The 23,570-nt window shown below is 33.6% G+C and overlaps 1 protein-coding gene across 3 annotated transcripts in view; it reads right to left on the minus strand.

The window, feature by feature from the left end:
- Positions 1-715: 715 nt before the first annotated feature.
- The window catches only part of LOC147906865 (uncharacterized), a 35,405-nt gene continuing 12,550 nt past the window's right edge, over positions 716-23,570 (minus strand). For 2 of the 3 annotated variants that reach the window (XM_087415222.1, XM_087415220.1), the window contains 4 exons: positions 11,496-11,751; positions 11,257-11,322; positions 10,035-10,121; positions 8,144-8,715 (listed from right to left, as the gene is read on the minus strand). In XM_087415222.1, coding sequence (XP_087271348.1) covers positions 8,620-8,715; positions 10,035-10,121; positions 11,257-11,322; positions 11,496-11,690 — 444 coding nt within the window. In that variant the 5' untranslated portion in view covers positions 11,691-11,751 and the 3' untranslated portion in view covers positions 8,144-8,619. Of the gene's footprint in view, positions 6,375-8,143; positions 8,716-10,034; positions 10,122-11,256; positions 11,323-11,495; positions 11,752-23,570 lie in introns of those variants that run through there. The other variant, XM_087415221.1, reaches the window with a different exon arrangement.

Consider the following 23,570-nt stretch of genomic DNA (forward strand, 5'->3'; position numbering starts at 1 on the left):
TTTCGTCAAATAGTAATACTTTGTCTTCTGCTTGAATGTCGTTTTCTTTGTAATTTTCTTTTGCTTCAGTTTTTGCTTCCTTTATTTGTTCCTTGGCAATTTGACTCGTAGCGTGTAACCTCTCTTTTAATTCTTGCGCGTCGTAGGAATAGGTAATCCTAGAGGGATTTGATAATGCTGAAGATAAAGGAGCTTTATGTCCGTAAATTAACTCGAACGGCGTATAACTTGTTGCAGTAGGGGAGTGGTATTATATGTAAACATGGCGTAAAGTAACCAATCGGTTTGATCTGCATATACATAGTAGCGCAAATATTCTGCTAAATAATTCTATTCTATGGGAACGTTCTAGAACTCCGTTGCTTTGAGGATGATAAGCGGTAGTCTGAATTTTGTTGATTTTTAATAATTTACAGACATTTTTTAATACTTCGCTTAAGAAGTTGGTACCTTGATCGATCAAAATTTCCTCGGATATGCCGTATTCTAATATTATTTTGATCGTAAAATTTTTTGCTATAGTAGCGGCCTCCTGATACCTGATCGGAATTGGCATAGCTTTATTGAACTTTATTAAATTATCTTGGAATGTTAGTATATATTTATTTCCCGCGGTCGTTAGAGTCAATGGTCCTACAATGTCCAATGCAAATTTTTCAAATGGTTTATCCGGCGTATCTGTAATGATCAGTGGCATTTTAATCTTTTTAGACAGTTTATTTTTTTGACAATATTCACACTTGACTATGTAGTTTTCCACATCCTTCGTAATATTTAGCCAAGTATGATTTATTCTAATTCTATTTAGGGTGCGCTCCACTCCCTGATGACCTCCTGTAAGGGCGTCATGGTATTCGAAGAGAATTTGTTATTTTTCTTTTTCGCTTAAATTTTTTTCAGTAGCTCCTTGTTTCCCTAATTTATTGATTGTCGCTAGTACATTTCTACTTAATGTGTCTGCGTTAACGTTAATTTTCCCTGGCTTATGTATAATTTCGTAATCGTATTCCTCTAATTTTAGTCGCCAACGAATTAGTTGTGATCCGGGATCCGTAACATTAAATAATCATATTAACGGCTTATGGTCGGTAATTATCTTAAACTTAATTCCGTATAAATAAGAGCGGAAGTAATTGATGGTCCAATTGCTAATACAATTGCTAATAATTCTTTTTTTGTGATGTTATAATTTTGCTCGGCACGAGTTAATACGCGGCTGGCATACGCAATTGACCGGTCTTGTCCATTTCTTGCGATAGTACGGCTCCGATGGCATTAGTAGTTACGAGAAATTCCTGACTGAAATCCAGATGTTAATACTAGCGCGGTGATTAAGACTTGCTTTTTAAGACTTCGAAAGCGTCTTGTAGGTCCGCGGTTCATTCGAATTTTTCCCCCTTTTTTGTTAGTTTAGTTAAGGGTTTGGCTAGTCCTGTTGGATATCTTTAATTTTTTTGGTATCGGAAAATTTCACACAGCTTTTAACTTGGATGAGTCTGGCAGTATTCCTTTTTTGGTATAATAATATGCCCTAGATAAGTTACTTCCTTCCGAAGAAATTCGCATTTTTCCGGATGCAATTTCAAATTACTGTCACATTTCAAGTTACTGTTTAAGTCTGCTGTTATGCTTTTTTAAGCTAGGCCTATAGATTACAATGTCATCTAAGTATTGAGACATTTGATTCCTTGTAATCCTGTTAATACTGAATTCATCAGTATTAACGTTGAAATGTAGCTGGTGCATTTTTTAGTCCAAAAGGCATGCAGTTAAATTCATAGTGATCATATGGCATTGAAAAAGCTGTCTTATTTTTGTCTTTCTCGGTCATCGATATCTGATGATATCCTGACGCGAAGTCTATCGTAGTAAAATATTTAGCATTACCTACTGGTCCAAAATATCCATAATATTTGGTAACGGAAACGAATCTCCAATGGTCAAATCGTTCAGTTTGCGAAAATCTATTACGACTCGTAACTTTGATTTATCAGAAGCGTCTGTTTTTTTCGGAACAACTAATAAGGGTGCGTTTTATTGGTTAACGCTGGATTATATTTTAGTTCAACATTTCTTGAATTTGTCTGTTTACCTCGTACCTTTATTTGTCTGCTGACCTTATGCTTCTCAGGTAGTCGGTACGGTCTTACATTTACGTTTGCAGAATCGATCCGTGTGTTTATTTTGTGTTCAACTTTAGAAATACACGTTAATTGATCACCTTCTAAATGGAATACATCACTATACTCTTCGCAAATGGTCAATAGTTTTTTTTCTCTTCAATATTTAAATGATCCGTTCGCAAAAGTGATTGTATGCGCTCCCTACGCGAAATTGAATTATTAATCTCTTGCACATTATTTATAATATCTTCGTTTGTCTCTGCTATGGAAATGAGTTTTTTGATAAGTACTTGAGGCAATGACATATTAATTTTATTATCCGTAGTATTAGATGTAGTAAAAAGAAATCCATTATTTTTCCAATAGATGGCTTTAGTAATTTATATCATGCGTAGACGAGGTACAGATTACTAAAGCCATCTATTAGAAAAATAATGGATTTATTTTTACTACACCTAATATTTAATATAGTAACAGGACAAGTGAAGATTTGCGGCGCTATTATGCAGCTTCCAATGAAGATTCCAGGTAACGTTTCTTCCGTTTGTGTGATTCCAACTATATTTTTATCTGTGGTAACCTGTACGATAGTCTCAGGACGAGGTTTCAAATTTATCCGTTTATGTGGAAAAAGCTTGAAATTAGTCCCTTTAATTCTCATTAAACGCATGTCGCAATCATAGTTTGCCTTATTCTTTCGCAAGAAATCAATTTCGAGAATTCCGTCGTTCCATGGATGCATTATCTTTTAATACATATACGGGGTGCGTTATTTTGCAATCGCGTAACGTATGTTTTCCCTATGTCTTGGTATGCCCTGTAATACCTGTCAGACGAATTTGTTCTTCATATATTTTAACACTTTTAATGCTTTTAACTTTATTAGTGAAATTGTAGCTCCGGTATCGGAATAAGAAATTGAGTCTTCCTTTACTGGCTTCTAAGACGGATAGAGAAATTAATTCTAGCCCGATATATGTCATCTCGCGGCGCAAGTGCGATACCCGATATTCTGCTGCAGTATAACTTCCTTCTCGTCTTCGTCGCTAACTTACTGACTCTGGGAGTTTTTTATAGCTTTTATTTTATTTTTTATCTCAATGAGGATTTCTTTCATTTTCGCGTTGTAATGATTTTTCTCTTTTTGATTTTCCATTTAATACCCAACAGTCGTTTCGAGTATGTTCGTTCTTCTTACAATAATTACAATATTTATCTATAGTATTCATGTAAGAACGTCTTTCGGGTTTAGATAATGTAAACCGATTCGCGTATCTGCTCGTGGGCAATCGCGTCCGTGATGCTCTCTTTTACCGCATTTAGAGTATTTTAGATCCTATTCATGAGTTGCGCGTATTGTTGTACCACGTATCGAATTTTCAATTTTGGTTCATGTTTCGCGAGATCGTTCCTTTAACTTTTTCTTCCGCGCTCGCACCTGCTATGGCTTCTTGCAAAGTTGTGTATCGTTGTACGCGTACTAATAATTTTATTTCTTCATGTAGACCCGTTTGAAAATTAAACAAAGCTTGTTCTTTAATATTATCTAAGATAGCACGTTGCTGCTTGGATATATGATCTTCTTCTATTGATTTGTATAATTCCATCGCGAGATTTTCTACACGATGTCCGAAAGATTGCGCATTTTCTGAATATTTTTGCTTTAACGAATTGAATTCCAATTGTAAATACTACGTTTACTTAAATATTCATTTTCGCGTCTCAATTGTTCGTAACTTCTAATGTCCGTAACGTGTATGAAAATCCATCAATGCTTTTCCTCGTAGTTTGGTACAAAGAACGGCTTCTAGTAGAGCAGGCTAGATTCATCTGACATTAAGAAATTCGCGTACACGATTACGAGAGGTTCCGTCAATATTCGGAATCATATTATGTGCTTCTTTGAGGCTCAAGAAATTAATAGATGATCCTTGGCTATGTATATCTCGAGTAGTACGATCGTATGTGAGATCTAATGCGGGTAGATTATGGAATGTTTTATCGCGCCTAGTTACATTATTAGGCACAGTTCTAGTCTGATCAGTCATTTGTAATTCGTGTATTTCGCGTAATAGTTCTTGAAGTACTACATTCTCAGTATTTGAGTCATTTGGAGCAGTTTTGTGTGGGAATCTTGTAATAGCAATATCGGTCGTAAACGTCTCTCATGTTTTGGATCTCGTGGTTTATGGTTTCAGAGAGTATACCGAACGTAGCCTCTACGAGAATGTTATCTGTAGTTTGATTTCTTTCGCGAGACATTGTTTCAAATTGTTCTTCGTCTAGTAAACTGTAGTCGTTTATATCGAAGACGTATTCTCTTATAACGGTTATGTTCGTCGATAGTACGTTTATGTCGTCGTCATTGTTGGAGAAGTCAAGTTGTCAAAATCCTATTTATGTTTTCTATATCCTGCGCATTTGGAAATGGAGTTAATGTGCTCGCGTTGCTCGTCTTCCTGATTACGTGGTATGTCGTTACGGTGTTCGCTTTCTTTCTCAGACATTCGCAATTATAATGATTACTTTACAATTTTTCGCAAACATTTTACAATGGAATATATTATATTATATTTTTTTTTCTATTTTGCGACTTACACTATAAAGATCGCCTTCATTGTTGTAGTTGGTCCTTCCTATCGGCCCGTTCCATCTGGCTGCTGCGTCTTGTGGCGTTCAGCTCTCAATGGTGCTTAGTCACAGTGTTGTCGTAGGACAGGGCTGCTTGGCGGCTTCGTCGTGAATCGCCTCCGGTGATAGTCAGCTGTTTTTCTTACTGGCTTTATTCGATCCTCTTGCAATGTCGATTTTACTTTTTGCTTTATTTAATTGATGGGAGCGTCCGTTCGCCTGTTTTCAGGTCTTATTTATGATGACTTTACTTGAGTTTGTTGGCTCCGGCTTCTTGGTTTGTCCTGATCCTCCTGAGTTTTTCTCTCTCGTCAGGTTTGTTGAGGCATCATCAGAGTTTATCTGGCAATCGCTACCGTCTTGCGAAGATGAGAGATAGATCCCACCGCTGCCACCAATGTACTCTTCGTAAGGATAATAACGAGCGTAATTAGAAGAATCTCAGAACCAATGGTTTTCTTAAAAAAATGTTTACTCACTAATAATACTTGCTTGTTGATTAATTTATCATGCGGTCAACTACTTTTATCGCGGCTCGTGTCACATTACCGAGTTATCGTGCACGATCGTTCTCACTTCAGAGTGGTACTTTTTGATTACGACTAAACGTACGCGACGAATTGTATTCGCGCTTACTTGACTTCTCGCTTTCTCGGTCCAAGAAGTGGATATATATCTTGTTCTAAGATGCTGAGCTGGTCAACTTAATTGGTTCTTGTCCTGATTCCATTGTCAAATACTGTCGATGCTGACCGACCGCATTTGGCAATCTCTTGCAATTATACGACACCGTATGGAATTCATGCGTGATTGTTGCAACTTGTCTACTAAAATGTACTCATTCACAATCGCAAATTAGTGTTTTTTGCATTATTTAAATTGGATCAATATTCCGAAATATTAACGCAATTCGGATTACTACATGATTAAATGCTATTTTAAATGTTAGTAGTTGAGGCTGCAACAGTAGAGAATGAATAATACATTTACCAATTGAAGAAGTAATGTAGTGGGTAACGTAGAAGACTTATAATCCAGAGATCCCAGATTCGAATTCCACTAAGGTGCATTTTTTAATATCAATTTGAAGTAATTAATTTCAGGTATAATATAAATGTCTTAGAAATGAAAATTGTAACTTAAATATGAATGTTTTTTTTTTCGAATATTAAACTAGTGTCGGATCCAATCCATTTCAATCCATTCAATCCATTTTCATGGATTTAAAAAACGCATTAAAAAAATTTTAATCCATTCTCGTTTATTAGATCTGTGAAACATCTATAATTGATCCATATAACGTCTATTAGTTAATACATTGAATAGAGGTCATCTTATCGATGATAAAATGCGGAACTCTGGATTTCTAGTAGACGTCCACTGGAAGTTTCGCGGCTGTCTAATAGAGGTTTTGAATCTCTATGATGGATGTTTAATGGACGTCTAATAGATGTTTCTATTCTGTGTGGGCATTTTGTTCCAATTCATTACAGGAAACAACACGACGACATAAAACAATATTCGCTCGATTTGTCGACTGACACAATAATTGCACTACTAGAGTGCGCGAGATTAAAATAACTAAATGTAATCATCAATATTTAATAGTTTCCAATCAAACTGAAAAATATTAAACAAATCCTTATAATGTAATAAATAATATAATATTTATAATATAGTTCTACTTCTAGTTGTAAAATCTCGAATCTTGTCATAATAACCGGAAATTCTTTTGATTGTTATGGCGAGATCCGAGATGCCAATTTAAATAAAATACATTTAATTATACAGGATGTCCCATGTAATTACGATTTTTCCGGCATTTCCGATGATCTGACAAAAATTAGTTTGGATAAAAGTTAATCAGTTTTCAATCGATTACAAATTGCAATATTACAAATTTGCAAAATATTCTTGTTTAGGAAAAAAATCAAAGTCATCCTAATTTTTTTAAATGGCACTACATATTTTTTATTTCATAATATTGTTACTGGTATCAAAATGAGTTCAATGACCTGCTGTACTATGACCTTAAGATGACCTATAGTCAGACGTGAAGAACAAACGTAGTCATTTCGGAATTCGTAATATTCCCGAATGTAGTTCACACATATATGTAATATGTACGAAGAAAAAAATATCAACATAATTTGTAATATAGCGTAGCTCGAATGCTTCAACAGTTGTGTTCAGTCTTAGTTTGTCGAAAATGTATTCCTATAATAAGAAAAAGTTAATATGCTGTTAATATTAGGATTATAAAAGAAATGCACGTGAAAGTACAATTCTGTATGCCACAGAGACATCATTCGTGTGCAATAATGTTTTATAATATTGAAAAGAATTTAAGAAATTATAGAGAATTTGAAAAGAAGAAAAAAAACAAACTCCATTTAAGCAGTTTCTGCGTTTTACAACTGCAAATAATATTCTTATGGTCTTAGCACATTTAGAAGAAGATCCGCACACTTCCATTCGTGCAGTTGCTACTGAAACTGGTTTATCTAAGAGTTCTGTTCATAAGATAGTAAAACAGAATCGTTATCATCCTTACAAAATGATCAAAAGTACAACATTTACGTATAACTGATTCACAATGTCATCTAAATTTTATAGCATGGCTAGTTGTCACATACGAAAGTAATCCTGAAATATTACAGAATATTCTATGGACAGATGAATGTAAATTCTCAAATAATGGTGTAATTAACCATCATAATCATCACTTTTGGTCGAAGGATAATCCCCATTGGTTCCGAGAACATAATTTTCAACAGAAAGTTACAGTGAATGTTTAGTAGGTGTAGTCTAGTATACGGTCATCTGATTAGACCTTACTTTTATTAACAGAATTTGACAGTCTAAGCTTACTTAAATTTTCTTCGTTCTCAATTTCCAACATTGTTGCAAGTGCTTCCAAATGATGTTGTGCAACGTATTTATTTCCAACAAGATGGTTATCCATCTCATAACGCTCGGATTGTTGTTCAATATCTAAATTCAAAATACGGAGAATGTTGATTGGGCACTTACGGACCAATTCCTTGACCACCTCGGTCTTCCGATTTGTCACCACTAGATTTTTTTCTATGGGGTCATTTGCCATTAATAGTCTATGCGGTACCAATTCAAAATATAGAACATTTAAAGTAACGAATCCGTACAGCATGCGAAGAAATTCGCTATGACAGCATTATAGGAGCAATTAATGGAAATTTATTACATAGAGCAGAACAAGCAGTTGTGCCTACAAGGAAATGGACTACAATTCGAACTTACTATAATTGCTTTCATTAAATTTGTTATAATTTTTTATTCTACTTTTTTGTTATGCTACTATTTTTATTTATAATTTGTTTATAATTGTTTATAATTATGTATAATTGTGTAATTTGTTTATAATTGTTTTGTATATAATGTTCATTTAAAAAACACAAGAATCCATGTCTGTGAAAAAGTAACAGATACAAAAATCTTTTTCTACTGTAGAATAGTCCATATAAAAAATTTAATACAAATAAAATAATTTTTCACGAAAAATCCTTCCGTTCATTAATCCCACAACTATAGGTCATAGTATAGCAGGTCATAGTATAGCATTGAATTTATTTTGAGTTACAATATTCACCAGTTACAATATTATGAAGTAAAAAATATGTAGTGCCATTTAAAAAAATTAGGGTGATCTTGACTTTTTTTTCTAAAAAAGAGTATTTTGTAAATTTGTAATATTGCAATTTGTAGCCGATTGAAAACTGATTAACTTTTATCCAAACTAATTTTTGTCAGATCATTGGAAGTGTCGGAAAAATCGTGATCACAGTTACGTGGGACATCCTGTATACGCGCAAGCGTCTTATTCATATCAAACCATAATTAAACAAAATTTCTCTGCGAAAATAGAAGGTCTGTTACATACCTGCGTAATAATTATTGTAACGGACAAAACTGTAGAATACATCTGAAAGAAAGTATGCTACCATTATATTAAATAAAAACAGTTTTATTAATCCTTTCGCTCTGAAAGCGATCCACCGGAATATCACCACTGATCGGGATCCCACGCCAAAAGTGTATAAATTATACATGAACAGTTTTGACATTTAAAATTACGTTTTATGCCTGAACAACGCCACCTTGACATGTTTAAAAAAAAAAGAACTATTCTGTAAAACAAAATGATTATAATTTCTTCGTAAATCGTGTTTTAATTATTCCTTTCATGCCAGTGGCATTAATTACAGACATCAATATACTACTATTACTACTAATTATGTTTAAATATATATCATTTGACAAAATCAGTTACATTAAATCTTATTATAAAGAATATAATAAATTACTTCGCGAATGCTGGCTATAGCCATACGGATCGCTTTGTGGATGTAAGAGCAAAAGGGTTAAACTTAAAAGAATTATTTGTAAAGAAGATCTAGAATACGTTCTATTTTATATGTACGCATTTATTCTATTATATTATATATATAGGGTGAGGCAGTAACTTTGTTCACTTAGAATGTTTCGCTATTTTTAAGATATGAAATGATATATTTATTGAAGTTGTAGCATCAAGAGAGAGAGAGAAAGAGAGAGAGAGAGAGAGGGGGGGGGGGAGAGTACAATATACCGGGAACAGTTTCTCTATGGAGGCGCTTCAAAGATTTCAAAATCATCTCCACTTTTTTAAATGGAATTGTATGATTTTTTTACACAATATGATTCCTCTAATTATTCTGCATATAAAACTATTATAAAATAGTAGTATCAAAAAGCCAATAGTTTACGAGATATTTTCTATTTTATTCTGACATACACATATATCGACATGAAATATTAAAATACTAAATTATTAATATTTTTTGTAATCTTTAATACTTTAAACAGAATAATGAGATGAATCAAGTGATGGAAAGAAAATATATAATTGCTTATTTAAAAAATTATGCTTTTTATACATATTTTTTTTAAAGCAACTATGTGTTTTCTTTCCACCAATTGATTTATATTTATACTCTGTTCATAAAAGTATTAAGGTACGATTATAAAAAGTGTTATGAGTTAAATATTTTACGTCAATATATGCCAAAATAAAGTAAAAAATATCTCATAAACTATTGGTTTCTTGGTTATCTTAATACTTTTATATGCAGAATAATTAGAAGAATCGTATTGTGTACAAAAATCATACAATTCCATTTAAAAAAGTGAAGCCCCACCCTGTACATATATGTATATAGGTTTATTATATACGTTTATACTTTTATTTAAAAGAGGACATACCCAGTAGATAAAACTATATCCAAAGTAGAAATGTCCCAAGCCAAATTTTATCTCTGTCTGTTTTATTTGCAACATAAACTGCAAAATCTGATTGAAATCAATAATTTAATAAGCGTTAAATATATACTACCATTCTTGACAGTTCAGATACTTGCATAAATTTTATCAAATGGATGAATAAATTTTAGACATTATTATAAAACATTAATTATGTTACATTGTCATAGATATTAAAGAACAACCCTATCTCTTACGTTTACTGATATTCCGTTATTTTTAATTTCAATACGTGTCAAAAAAAAATCAGTCTATTTTTTAGATTCGAAATACAGTATTCATGCATAAACATATTAATGTATAAACATTAATGCATAAACATATTAATGTATAAACATTCATATTAATGTGTAACTTAGTAAATAATGAATTAAATTTGAATCAAATTTAATACATTTTAAAGAGTTAAATTATTTCACTACAATGTTTTAGTTAAATTAACGACATATTAGTAGAAGCAAGACCGGCATATAGAAATTATTAAAAAATAAATAACTCAAATTGGTTATAATACAATATACAGGGTTGGCCATATTCGACGGAAAGATGTTTTTTTTTTCAATCATGGGAAACGTCGTTACTCGATCTAACATCTCTGTTAAAAGTTACAGTGTTTGCCAGATCTTTCCGTCGAATATGGCCAACCCTGTATATAACTATGAATTTAACATATTCTATTATATGTATATTCTATTATATCTATATTCTTTTATATGTATTTTTAAGATATTTGTACATATCAACACCAATTATAAAATCTTTATCTATATGATAAATATCTCAATTCTATATGACAAAATGCATTGAGCAAAATGATTTTGCAGAATATTATTAGCGTGATAGTAGAATGTAGATGGTATGTATTATAGAATTGACAGTATGAAAAAACTTTCAAAAACTCACTTTTATTACATAAAATGAAAAATAATTTTTAAAACTTTTTCTAGCTTATCCTTATCTGTTAGAATGTGCACAAATATCCTAAAATATATGAAAGAATAACAATTATTATGTAATGTTTCAATTTTGTACATAATCATTCCATGAAATTTAGATAGGTGTCTGAAATTTAGATAGTGAATTTTGAGAGCTAATAAAATTACGCATAAGACAGTAAAAAATAATTAGTTAAAATTCTAAATAAAATTTTGTTGTAATTATTTACCTGCTTACGTAAATCCTCATCGAGATTATTGGACAATTTGTGAAGAATTATTACTGTCTCATTTTTCTGAAATTATATTAACATTAAACGAAAGTTTGTAGTAAAACTAAAAACTTTGTACTCAATGAATAAGATTTTGTCATTTCAAATAAAACTTTGACATGTAATTTCATTGCTGCTTGTACTTATTATTTTTATTATAAATAATTATTAATGCTTTTGATCTACTGTAACTATACCTTAAAGTAAACAGTTTGACATACGTAATTTAACGTGAGAAATAAAATGCTACTCAAAAAAAAATTAAAATGTGTATATAATTCCACTATAGTATGATGAAATGTCCATATTTCCTGATGATCTCCAAGCAAATGATACATTAATAGACAGAACGAAGTAGTTTCAGAAAAGTACCATATCATTTGCATTAGCATATGTACTTTAAATATTATGTTTAGTTTGCGTGATATAAGGCACAGTTGTAGGTGGACATGCCTGTAAATAAATTATAATTGTTATAATTAATCAAACCGAGAGATACATATGAGAAGTACTAAGCAAAATATATTTTTAACGTAGTATTCGATATAAATTTATAGTATTTATACAAACTATAGTGTTATAATTTGCGGTTCACAATGTGTGATTATTTCACGTAATTGAAACTAATTATCCTTATACATGTATATACATATATAGAGTGTCTCATTTTAACTGTTGCATCAAATTATCTCGAAACGATACGGAAAAGTATATTTTAGATAAAAGAAACGATTTCGAGTGACATATTTTTATAAATACAATACTTTTTTGAATATATTATTTGTTACATTGTTTCTTTTTTAGATATAAACATCTAAAATATATTAGTTTGTGTGGTGTAATTTGTATGGGGAAGACATAACAAAAGCACAGCAAATATCAACGTTTACCCATCCTTTTTATTTCACCATCTTTTTTTTTGAATACCTTTATCTCTCGTTCCTTGGGCGCGGTAATATCGGAATCGCGCTAATCGATAATCGATAGGGATCGACGGGCTGCTTAAGCAGACGTGCTATACAATTCGGCCATGCTGACGAAGATTTGGTCCCGCAAACCAAAATTATGTAATCAGTTCGGTGAATTCGCTGGTCGAGCTGTACATCGAGGATGAGATTAAAAAAACGTCTGAATGTTATAACATGTAATGAATCTAATGACACCAATGAGATTAATATATATTATATTAATATAAAATTTGGATTAGATTGCGAAGCTAAGAACTAGATTGTAAATGAATGTAAGTGGATTACTATGCAAACTACAAAAAGACTCTACAATTTAGAAGATGTTTGTTCACTAAGCCTGTCCAGGATCGCAAATTACTCACGTCCCAAGTATCTACGTACAGTTGCTGCGAGTTTTGAAATCCAACGGGATCCGAAATCACGTATCGGTTGTTACGGAGTATCTTGAATATTTCGTAAGATCCGCGAAATTATGGGATCAATTTTTTATCAATATCAGGTGTGCTTTCAAAATTTCTAATTATTACGAGGTCACCAGGCTTGCTTGGGCGCCTTGCGCTTGGAATCGTAAGCTGACTTTTATTGAAATTGCTGAGTTTGTTGTTTAACTTGTTCACGAGTAATCGTCAGGTTCAGAAGCAGTGTGTTTAGTATATCCCTTACGAAGCCTCTAAGTCGGTCGGTGTGGCAACCACGTTGGTCAATTCCAAACACTAATTAGCTTGGAGTTTTCTCTCTAGATCTATTCATAGTGTTGTTGATGGCGTGCTCAATTGTAGGGAGTGTCTTATACTAGTGCTGACCGGCATTGTCGTCAATTAGTTTAGAGAGGCATGGAGCAAGAACTCGGTTTATCCAAATGCCGCTCGATGTATAACACTCGTAGACATGAAGTCCACCTGCTTTGGGCGCTCACGCTGTAAACTTCATTCTATATCTTTTTTTTTTCGTTCATTACATAACTAAAATAGAATAGAAGCAACGCATAAGTGCTTAATCTTACGCTCAATCTTACGCGATTTGGACTGAACGCAGGGCGAGAGGTGGGGAATAGCTAAAGGCGGGGCCAAGTCGAAAATCGGCCGAGAAGTGCAAATTTTGCCGAGTCCTAGATATTCGATTTCTGTATAGAGAAAAGAACATTTTCCGATCCGTAGTTCTAATTTGTTTTCTACCATAACTCTGAAGATCTGTTTTAAAGCTTTTAAATGTTCATCGATTGTTTCAATGGCAATTAATATCGTCGTTCATATACACAATAATAGTCTTGGCTTTGATTAGGTCCGCAAAAATCTCATTAATAAACCGTTTGCTTAAAATCTGATTTTAAGACCAAACGGCATGCGCAAAAATTCAAATTGCCCCATTGGAGTCACAAATGACGTATACTTCATTGAACTTGGCGACATCGCGATGTGATAAAATCCATCTTTCAAGTCTAGTTTGCTGAAGAAGTGCTTACCTCTTAAAATGTTTAACTGGTCTTCAATCAGCGAGAGCGGGTAATATTATCGTGCTAGTATTTTATTGAGAGCTCGGAAATCGACGCATATTCTGATCACTCCATTTTTTTTCTCGTTAGGACGATTGAGGACACATACAATACTCGGACGTGCTCCTCCGGATAACTCTTTTTTCTAATAATCCGTCGAGTATTACCTGAACCTTTTTTTTCTCAATGAATCCCAGCCTTCTGGGCTCAAACTGTACAAGCCTGTTTTCTTTTAAAACTAGAGATGGGCTCCATTTGAACCTTCGATAACTCTCGGGCACGCTGGACTCATTATAATGTTCACGGAAGATATTCTCTGCTGCGCATTTGTATCTGTTAAGAATAGAGATTAATAGGAGATCATTAATGTACTTTGATTATGATCTATATTGAGAAATTCGCTAACTACCTTATCAAAACCGGAATTTCTAGTCAATTTATATCCGAAAAGTTGCAATGTATCGCGGCCTAATAAGAGTGGAGTAAACATCGTGGAATTGGGAACAACTCTTATAGTAATCACCTTGGTCGTATCGTCAATGGTAATCTTGATATCTTTGGATTGACCAATCCTTTAATAATGAGCTTTGAATTGTTGATTTCTCTCCACTCATGCCCTGGGATACGCATATCTCTATCTCGGAGAAGTTGTTCTTTAATAAGAGTAATTGAGCATCCAATATTTATCCTACATAAAAATTATCGACTTTATTCTGATTCTGAAGATTTACTGTTCGTTGAAACTCGTCGCAAGGCTCACTTTGCGATAAAATAGATCTCCTCATCCTCAGTTCCTGTTCTATCCAATGATGTATTTTCCCCGTACAAATTGAATCTCGTCTTCTTTCACCCATTCGATGTCCTCAGATCTCATTCCAGCTCGGCCATGCGACTGACTAATATCTATCAATTTTACCTGCCAATCTGCTTTTCGCTCTCTTGATGGAATGCCCTTGCTGCTGTCGGATCCTCCTTTTCTGCCAGGACATTCCTTGGCATTGACTTATCACAATTTGATGATACTTCGGTTGATCGGTTTAACTCTATTAGATTCCTTTGAATCCTTTTGCTCCTGGATTTACTTCTCTGAACTTGTTGGATTTAATACCACTATACTCGTGGCGAGATGTGATCATATCCGCTTAATGTGATCTTGCGAAACGCTGTCAGTAATGTCTGCATCGAGGAGGAGTGCATCTTCGCTTGGTTTCTTAGGTTCTTTCTGATGATTCCATCCATTACATAGTCTACTAGTTCGTCGGCGACTGGACGATTTCCATGAATGAGCGTATCGTGGCAGTAATTACTAAACGTCTCATTTTTTTCTCCATTGTCTAGCTTCAAATTGATACCTCCTTTCTAATCGACCGATTGGCTACTTGAACATGGCGTCCATCTTATCTAGCAGCTTATCCACCGACAAAGTTAAATTATCGGCCAGCGAATAGTACTATTCTTGCGCTTTCCCACATAACTTGGAACTAATTAAAATTTTGATAACATTCTCGTCGAGATCGTAAGTACTTTTTATCAAGTTTACCTGAGCTTTTCAGCGCTCGAAGTTCTCGCTTGACCCAGTATACTCTGAGTAACTCACTTATATTTTTAATACTCATTGTGGCTCTTGATATTATCGATGACGTGCTAGCCGCGGGAGATGATCGTAGCAACTGATTTTCTCTGGATAGTAGATCTATTTCTTTCTGCATCAGCTCTCATTAGCGTGCTTGAAGAGTCGTTTGCCAACGAGCAAAAGAGCCCGTCAATTCTTACGACTGTGCGCCGCTCTCTTGAGCTACTTCCTCAATGTCGTTGTTTGCTCCTGTTTGTAGAGCTGCCTCTAACATCCAACCTTCTGTCGAGTCGACTTCCTGCATTCTCGCTATTAATTCGGCTTTCCTTCCATAGGCGGATTGTTTATGTCGCACCAGTATGCTTACCAGTAGGCTCTTTAGCTGGACCACTGTGAGCGTGTTTGGGTCCATCGTCACGCTCGGTCCTTTTAATCTCACACGTGTGTAACGTACTTATGTGTAACTTACTTCGATCGCGTCCGCCGTCGCTATCGCTTTCCTTGTTCACCAACCGCACACAGCAGATCGGGCTTGTATTAGATCCCCAGATGTCCGTTTACTACACTCAGCTAAACAAATATTTCGAGGCAGTGACCATAGCCGGACATAACGCATGCGAAAGTGTACACGAGTATGGACTTATCGTGTATGTACCTTCTTATGCTCTCTTCATGCTATTAACCGTACTGCAAGCAGATTGGAATTCGCATCACTTTTTCGGAGTCTTTCATCGCCTGTACACAGTAGAGTAATCTCATGATATCGTGACAGTTCTTGTAAACTCTCTTCTCGAACTGTTACAACGGGTCTTTTCTCTCGAGCACACTAAGCAGAACAAGAGTAAATCCCACTTTTGAGAATTGTGGCGTAATTTGCATGGGGAACACAGCAGATATCAACATTTACTCATTCTCTTTATTTCGCCATCTTCTTTTTTTTCGAAACATTTATCTCTCGTTCCTCGAGTGCATCGCGGTGATGTCGGAATCGCGATGGTATCGCTAATCAATAATTGATAGGGACTGCTTAAGGTCTATTGCAGGCGAGCTACAATTGACAATTTAAGGATGTATTAGATGCACAGTCCCTACAAAGAAAATTAAATTTGGACGTATGTTTAATATTTACATTTAAAAAAAAATATATATATATATATATGTATATGTATATGTATATATTAGGTGTTGGAATTAATTCGTAGCGTTTTTTAATGAAAGAATGTTATTTATTTCACATGAGCATTAAAAAATACATTAATGAAAGTACTTCCCATCACTTGTAAAACGCTACGAATTAATTCCAACACCTAATATATATATATATATTATATATATATATATATAAAATATACATATACAAATATACATATATAAATATATACATATATAAAATATATACATATAAAAGTTGTGTGAATAAAATTATATTTTTTTAATGATAAAAAAATTTATATTTTTCTTTCATAAGTACTTTAAATATTCATATAAAATAATTTATGCAAACTTTCATTGCGATTCATTAATTATTTATAAAAATATAGAATAAATAAGTATTTTGTTTATTTACTGGACAACTAGTTCGCAAGCATCGCAATATAACTCTACATATATAATCCTGAATACATAATGTACTTATATTAAAAAATCGAGATATTAATCATTTATTCTATAATATACAATGCATTAACCATATATTTTTATTAGAACACAAATTTAAAAAATACTACTATTTATTAAAATTTATTATCCAGATAGTAAACCATCATTTTTGTCGCATTATTTTTAAACATGATTTAGAATAATCTGTAATTTTTTCATAATTTCGTTATCATTTTGAAAATATATATAAAACATCGTTAATTCTCTCTACATTTAATCAATTATAACACCTATTCAAATTTAAAGTTTTTTCCACCGTATAGTTTTAAGGCAATCGTAAAGACGAATATTCATACTGTAAATAGCACTTACGCACTGATGATTTACATGTCATTAATACATCATTACATACTACTACATCATGCAAGTGTAGGTACATGTAAATTTCCATATAACAAACGTTCTAATTGGATGTTTAAGTTGAATTTTAAGAAATCCATATTTCTTCTTCGTGCAAACTACTATATATATAGTCTGTGGACTACTATTTCATAAATATAGATTGTACAGCGTTTATACACAGTGCGACAAATATGTTCCCGGACACGAACCACATCTCAGCAACCAGTGGCGACATCTGTGCGTTCAAACATGCATTTTAAAGGTTGAACATTTTGCTATCATCTGTCAAAGTTTCATTCATTTTAGTTGACATATAACGAAGATATGACAGTTCATGTTAAACAAGATTTTGGTCGAGATAGAAATTTTAATATGGATCAAAGAGTGATTAAATTTAACGCAAAACTTGGTAAAAGTGCATCAGAAACATTCCGATCGATGCAACAAGTTTACGGCAGTCAATGTCTAGGTCGTACAGCTGTTTTTGAGTGGCATAAGCGTTTTTTGGAAGGCAGAGAGACCCTTCAAGATGACAAAAAATCAGGACGGCCAATTTTGGTTCGAACACCCGAAATCGAAAAAGTACACAGTGCGACAAATATGTGTATGGTTCGAATCGTTTCTCTACTGATATTTAAAGCCTCCTCCATCATTTTTAGTGATGCATTGCGATCGTTTGCAACAAAATCACGTACTTTTTCGATCATTTCGGGTGTTCGAACCAAAATTGGCCGTCCTGATTTTTTGTCATCTTCTCTCTCTGCCTTCCAAAAAACGCTTATGCCACTCAAAAACAGCTGTACGACCTAGACATTGACTGCCGTAAACTTATTGCATCGATCGGAATGTTTCTGATGTACTTTTACCAAGTTTTGTGTTAAATTTAATCACTGCTCTTTGTTCCATATTAAAATTTCTACCTCGACCAAAATCTTGTTTAACATGAACTGTCATATCTTCGTTATAAGTCAATCAAAATGAATGAAACTTTGACAGATGATAGCAAAATGTTCAACCTTTAAAATGCATGTTTGAACGCACAGATGTCGCCACTGGTTGCTGAGATGTGGTTCGTGTCCGGGAACATATTTGTCTCACTGTGTATGAAGCAAATGTTGTTACGACGAAACAGCTCTGGAGCACCATATTGAACTAAAAACTAATAAAAAAAATTTCATATTATTCTTGAGGCTTCACGGTTTCTATATAAAGATTATGTGCTTCGCGAATTCTGTCCATGTAGATCCATTCTTGGAATGTCAATGTTTAACCTTGCAATCCACTTTATCAGGGCGAGGAGCAGCCTGATCAGTATCCAAGAATGGATCTGTACACGAAGAAAACCCGTGAAGCACATAATCTTTATAAAGAAAATCTCAATTTCGAAACTTTTTGTCGTTCCTAGCATTAAGATTCTATTTCGCGGACACATGATAATGCGTATACTTTAATTCTGGAAAAGGATGAAGAATGAATAACAAAAAAAAGTGATTGTTATACAAAAATTATATGTATTTCGGTAATACAGACGATTTTAGGATTTACTTCCTTATTAAAGGATCCATCCTCCCTCTTAAGTGCGAAACATAGGACTACGAGCCTAATCTTTTTTAATTATCTTTCTTTAATTATGAACGCGTAATTGTGTTTATTGATACTCTGCAAAATTCGTTGAATAATTTCTTGAAATTATCTATTTTATTTTATTTTTATTTTATCATATTCTAACTTAGCTACTTTTTTCTTTATATTATTTTCGTTTTGAAAGCAGAGTATTTGTGTCTTTAAGGTAGAGAATTTGTATTGTAAAGCAAAGAATAAATGTTTTAAAGAAAAGAACTTATGTTTTCAGATCTGAAAGCAAAGCCCGTAAAAACTGTTCTAAATGTTTAAAAAAATGGAAGTCGGTTGGCGAAAGATCCGATGAATAAGCTGGATGCTGCAAAATTTCATATTTTAATTCATTTAATTTCGCAATTGTTTTGTACGACGTATGCGGCCGAGCGTTGTCGTGGAGAAGTATTGGGCTATGCTGATTAACAAGTGATGAAGGGCGTATAATTTTCAATTTTTCATACATTTCATCAATGTACTTTTCGGCTGTAATTGTCTCCCCAGTTCGAAAGAATAAGTAATGAATTACTCCAGTCACATTCCACCAAACTGTTATTAAAATTTTCCGTAGATAAAGTGGTGGCCTTGAAGTATGAGCCTCATTCCTATCAAGCCGAGCACACCTTTTCCTATTGTCGTAAAGAACTCATTTTTCATCACAAGTAATAATCTGATCGAAAAATGGCTCTCGATGAAATCGGGTTAGTAATGATGAGCATACGTTCAATCGATCCAGCTTATTTCGCTCGGTTAGTTCGTGCGGTACCCATTTATCCATTTTTTTCACCTTGCCAATTTCAGAAAGGTGTCGCAATATCGTTGTATGGTCAACTTTCATTCTGGTAGCAAGTTTCCTTGTAGATACAGTTGGATTCATTTCCACCAATGCTTTCAGAGCATCATTTTTCATAGGCGTTTTGGGTCTTCCACGCGGTTCATTTTGTAGGGAAAAATCACCAGATCGAAATTTTTCAAACCAACGCTGCACTTTTCGATTGTTAACAGTATTCTCCCCAAATGCCTGGTTAATATTGCGTGCAGCTTTTGCAACATTATTACCAAATTTATACTCATATACAAAAATTACATGAATATCTGTTGAATTCATATCCTTACGAAATTCAAAACAAATAACAAAATGGAACACTTTTGAGAAAATCTTTGTTGAAATGTGACTCTGGCAATGGACAATACGATTATAAACGAGGTTATGCCAAAAACAAAAGCATAACGAAAACAGGGAGACAAACATTCATATGTAAAGAAAATCCGACATTTCATATGCACTAACTTAATAATAATAAAAAATTGACGTCGATTTGACATCAATTTCATTGTCATTTCTCACTGAGTTATGTCATGTTGAGATTACAGTCCTCAAATCTCGAATTACTGAATCTCTTCTCTTTTGTGGATTTTTTGAGCAGTGTATTTATTTTTATCTCATTATTATGGCGGACATTGAAGCACGATCATGAGGCGAATGTTACGCTCTTTATTTTCATTGAGAAGGTTGTAAGCCGATTGAGACCTCACTTCAGCAAACACTCGAACACTCGACTCACTTACGCGCGCCCCGTGACCATGTACAAACGTCCAGGCTCTACTTATTATTATTCTCTTAGATATTCTTATATTTGTCATTTATCAGTTCTTTTCAGAACTCCTCCTTTTGGCAGAAGCGCTACAAATCAGACAGATCAGGCAGATCACACAAATATTGTTATATGCTATAAATAATATTGTATTAAAGCTATATAAACGCTTATTGTTATACGAGGACAAGTCAATAAGTTTTTAGTAAAAAACATAGTAAAACAAATTTTTTTTTTTTTGATCGATTCATTTCTCAATATAATCTCCTTTCAGCTTGATCTAACGATTCTTCAACTTTTTCAAACCGTCCGAATAATATGATTTGTCCAACCCTTCAAAATAAGCCTCTGTTTTGGCAATGAGCTGCTCTCTGGTGGTGGACCTCTTTCCTCCGAATCATTTCTTCAGGTTTGGAAACAGGAAATAGTCACAGGGAACTAAATCTGGCGAATATGCTGAGGAAGCAATTCGTAGCGGAATTCATTGAATTTGGCCATCGGTGCCGGGCACGTGTGAACCCGTGTATTATCTTGATGGAAGAGCACTTTCTTCTTCGCCAAATGGGGAAGTTTTTTCTTTAAAATGTTGTTAAAATGGTCCAATAAGGCTGCGTAGTAATCGCCATTGATCGTTTGCTTCGATGAAAGGTAATCGATATGAATTATATCGCGTGCATCCCGAAAAACTGTAACCGTTATCTTTCCGGTCGACTTCATAGTCTTCGCCTTCTTCGGAGCTGGTTCACTCGATGAAGTCCATTGTTTTGACTGTTCCTTCATCTCGGATGTGAAGTAATGGATCCATGTTTCGTCCATAATAACGAATCAACGCAGAAATTCATTTGGATTATGTTGAAACATCAAACATTGTTTTGAAATCGTCACATGGTCGCGCTTATGGTCCATAGTGAGTGCAAACGCGACACCCATCTTGCCGATAGCTTTTTCATATCCAATTCGTACAAAATTGAAATCACTGTGCCATGTGATATGGCCTCAACAAGCTCGCGCATTTTCACTCGTCGATCAGTCAAAACAATATCATGAACTTTATCGATGATTTCTGGCGTAGCAACCTCAATTGGACGTTCCGAACGAGGTGCATCACATGTGAATGTACCACGTTTAAATTCATTCACTCAATTTTATACAGTTATAAACGCTGATTGAAACGGTGCAGATGTGCTATGAACATTATCCAACTCAGCTTTGATTTTTTTCGGCGTTAAACTTTTCATATGTAGATGTTTGATCACTGCAAAACTCGTTCTTTTTCCATTTTGCAAAAAATATAAAGGTTGTTCACTTTAATCGTTTACAGAAATGAAACTACGCGATGAATTCCAAAATTTGACAATAATCAGCTAAAAGATACTACTTGTCAAAAAGTAATGTGACATAACACTGCGAGTGCTCTCTGACAGATTTTCTAAGAACTTGACTTGCCCTCGTACCTCCCCAGACTAAGCTTCAGGTCTTTCTCAATAACGGATTAATAATTCAAGGAGCTGCTCGATGTTGCAAAAGGCATTTGAACGATAGTGTTTTCAAAGATGATGATGCCAATCGAATAAAACAAATATCGAATACAATTATCTTAAGTGGAATCGATGTATTCAACTTGTTGAATAATCTTCGAGTATTAGCAAAGAAACAATCATTGGATTTTGACACTCCTGGAACTTTGAGTGATATTGATTATCATCGATTTACCAGAATATCTGCGACAGATTTCAATAATCTTTTCACTTATGTTAGTGGTAAAATCTGTAGTACATCCACAAAAAGTGTACTCATTTGTCTCGTTCTATTCCTTATTAAATTGAGAACAAAAATGTTTCATTTAATTTTGTCAACACTTTTTGGCATACAGAGTCGTAAATTGGTAAATTAATAGACTCTATTAGAAAAGCACTCATGGAAGATTTTATTTCCAATCATGTTGTTTTGAATCAGAAAAGATTTCATGTGATTATATACTACAGATATAACTAAAATTCTATTTGCGGAAAATAAAGACGTGGAAATAGTAACAGATGGAACATATATGTACATAGAAAAGGGTAGTAACTATTCTCTCCAAAAGCATTCTTTTTCTGTACATAAAGGTAGGTCTCTGGTCAAGCCTATGATAGTAGTTAGTACTACTGGACACATTTTAGATGTCTTTGGTCCCTACTTTGCTGATGGGAATAATAATGATACCAATATATTAAACAATCTGATGAAAGAGAAAAATTCTTTATTTTTAGAATAGTTATGGCCAGAAGACGTTATGGTCGTAGACTGAGGATTCCATGATTCAATAACAATTTTGAAAAAATATGGATTGATACCGAAAATGCCTAATTTTTTTAAGCAGGAAGGCAACATAATGCTATAAGCGCGAATGGATCCAGACTTGTGACCAAAATCCGTTGGATTGTCAAATCCATAAATAGTTTAATTAAAACATGGATTTGGTCCGAAACAGATGATCGGAAGATGAGGAATAAAACATAAAAATTTCCCAGCAAACACCAAATATAAATACAATATAACATGGAAGTAACAAATAATGTAACAAATGTTATATTCTATTTATATTATAACTATATAACTTTGCTTTATATATATATATATAAATATAATATATATATATATATATATATATATATATATATATATATATATATAAAACCGAGTTATGAAAAAATTACATTGTTTTATTATTTATATGTTATAATAAACGAACAGTAACATAACGGCATTCATTACATGTTATATAACAATTATTTCGTTGATATTAATACAAGTACTATATAATTTAAATTATGATTGTAATGTTGCAGTCTCTATCCGCGATGTCGCGAAGCTCTGTGCCAGTCGAGCTTCAAGCTGTTGAATGCGATATGCGTGACTATTTGTACTTGAATCAATTTACGGACAAATGAGTATTACTTATGCTACAGAAGAATATTATTAGTGAATTCAGTTGCTTCCATTACAAATTATATCAGTGCATACTAAAAGCTGTTCTATGGAATTAG

The sequence above is a fragment of the Acromyrmex echinatior genome, chromosome 17, assembly GCF_024713525.1.
Source record: "Acromyrmex echinatior isolate Ae372 chromosome 17, ASM2471352v2, whole genome shotgun sequence".
Classification (NCBI taxonomy): Eukaryota; Metazoa; Arthropoda; class Insecta; order Hymenoptera; family Formicidae; genus Acromyrmex; species Acromyrmex echinatior.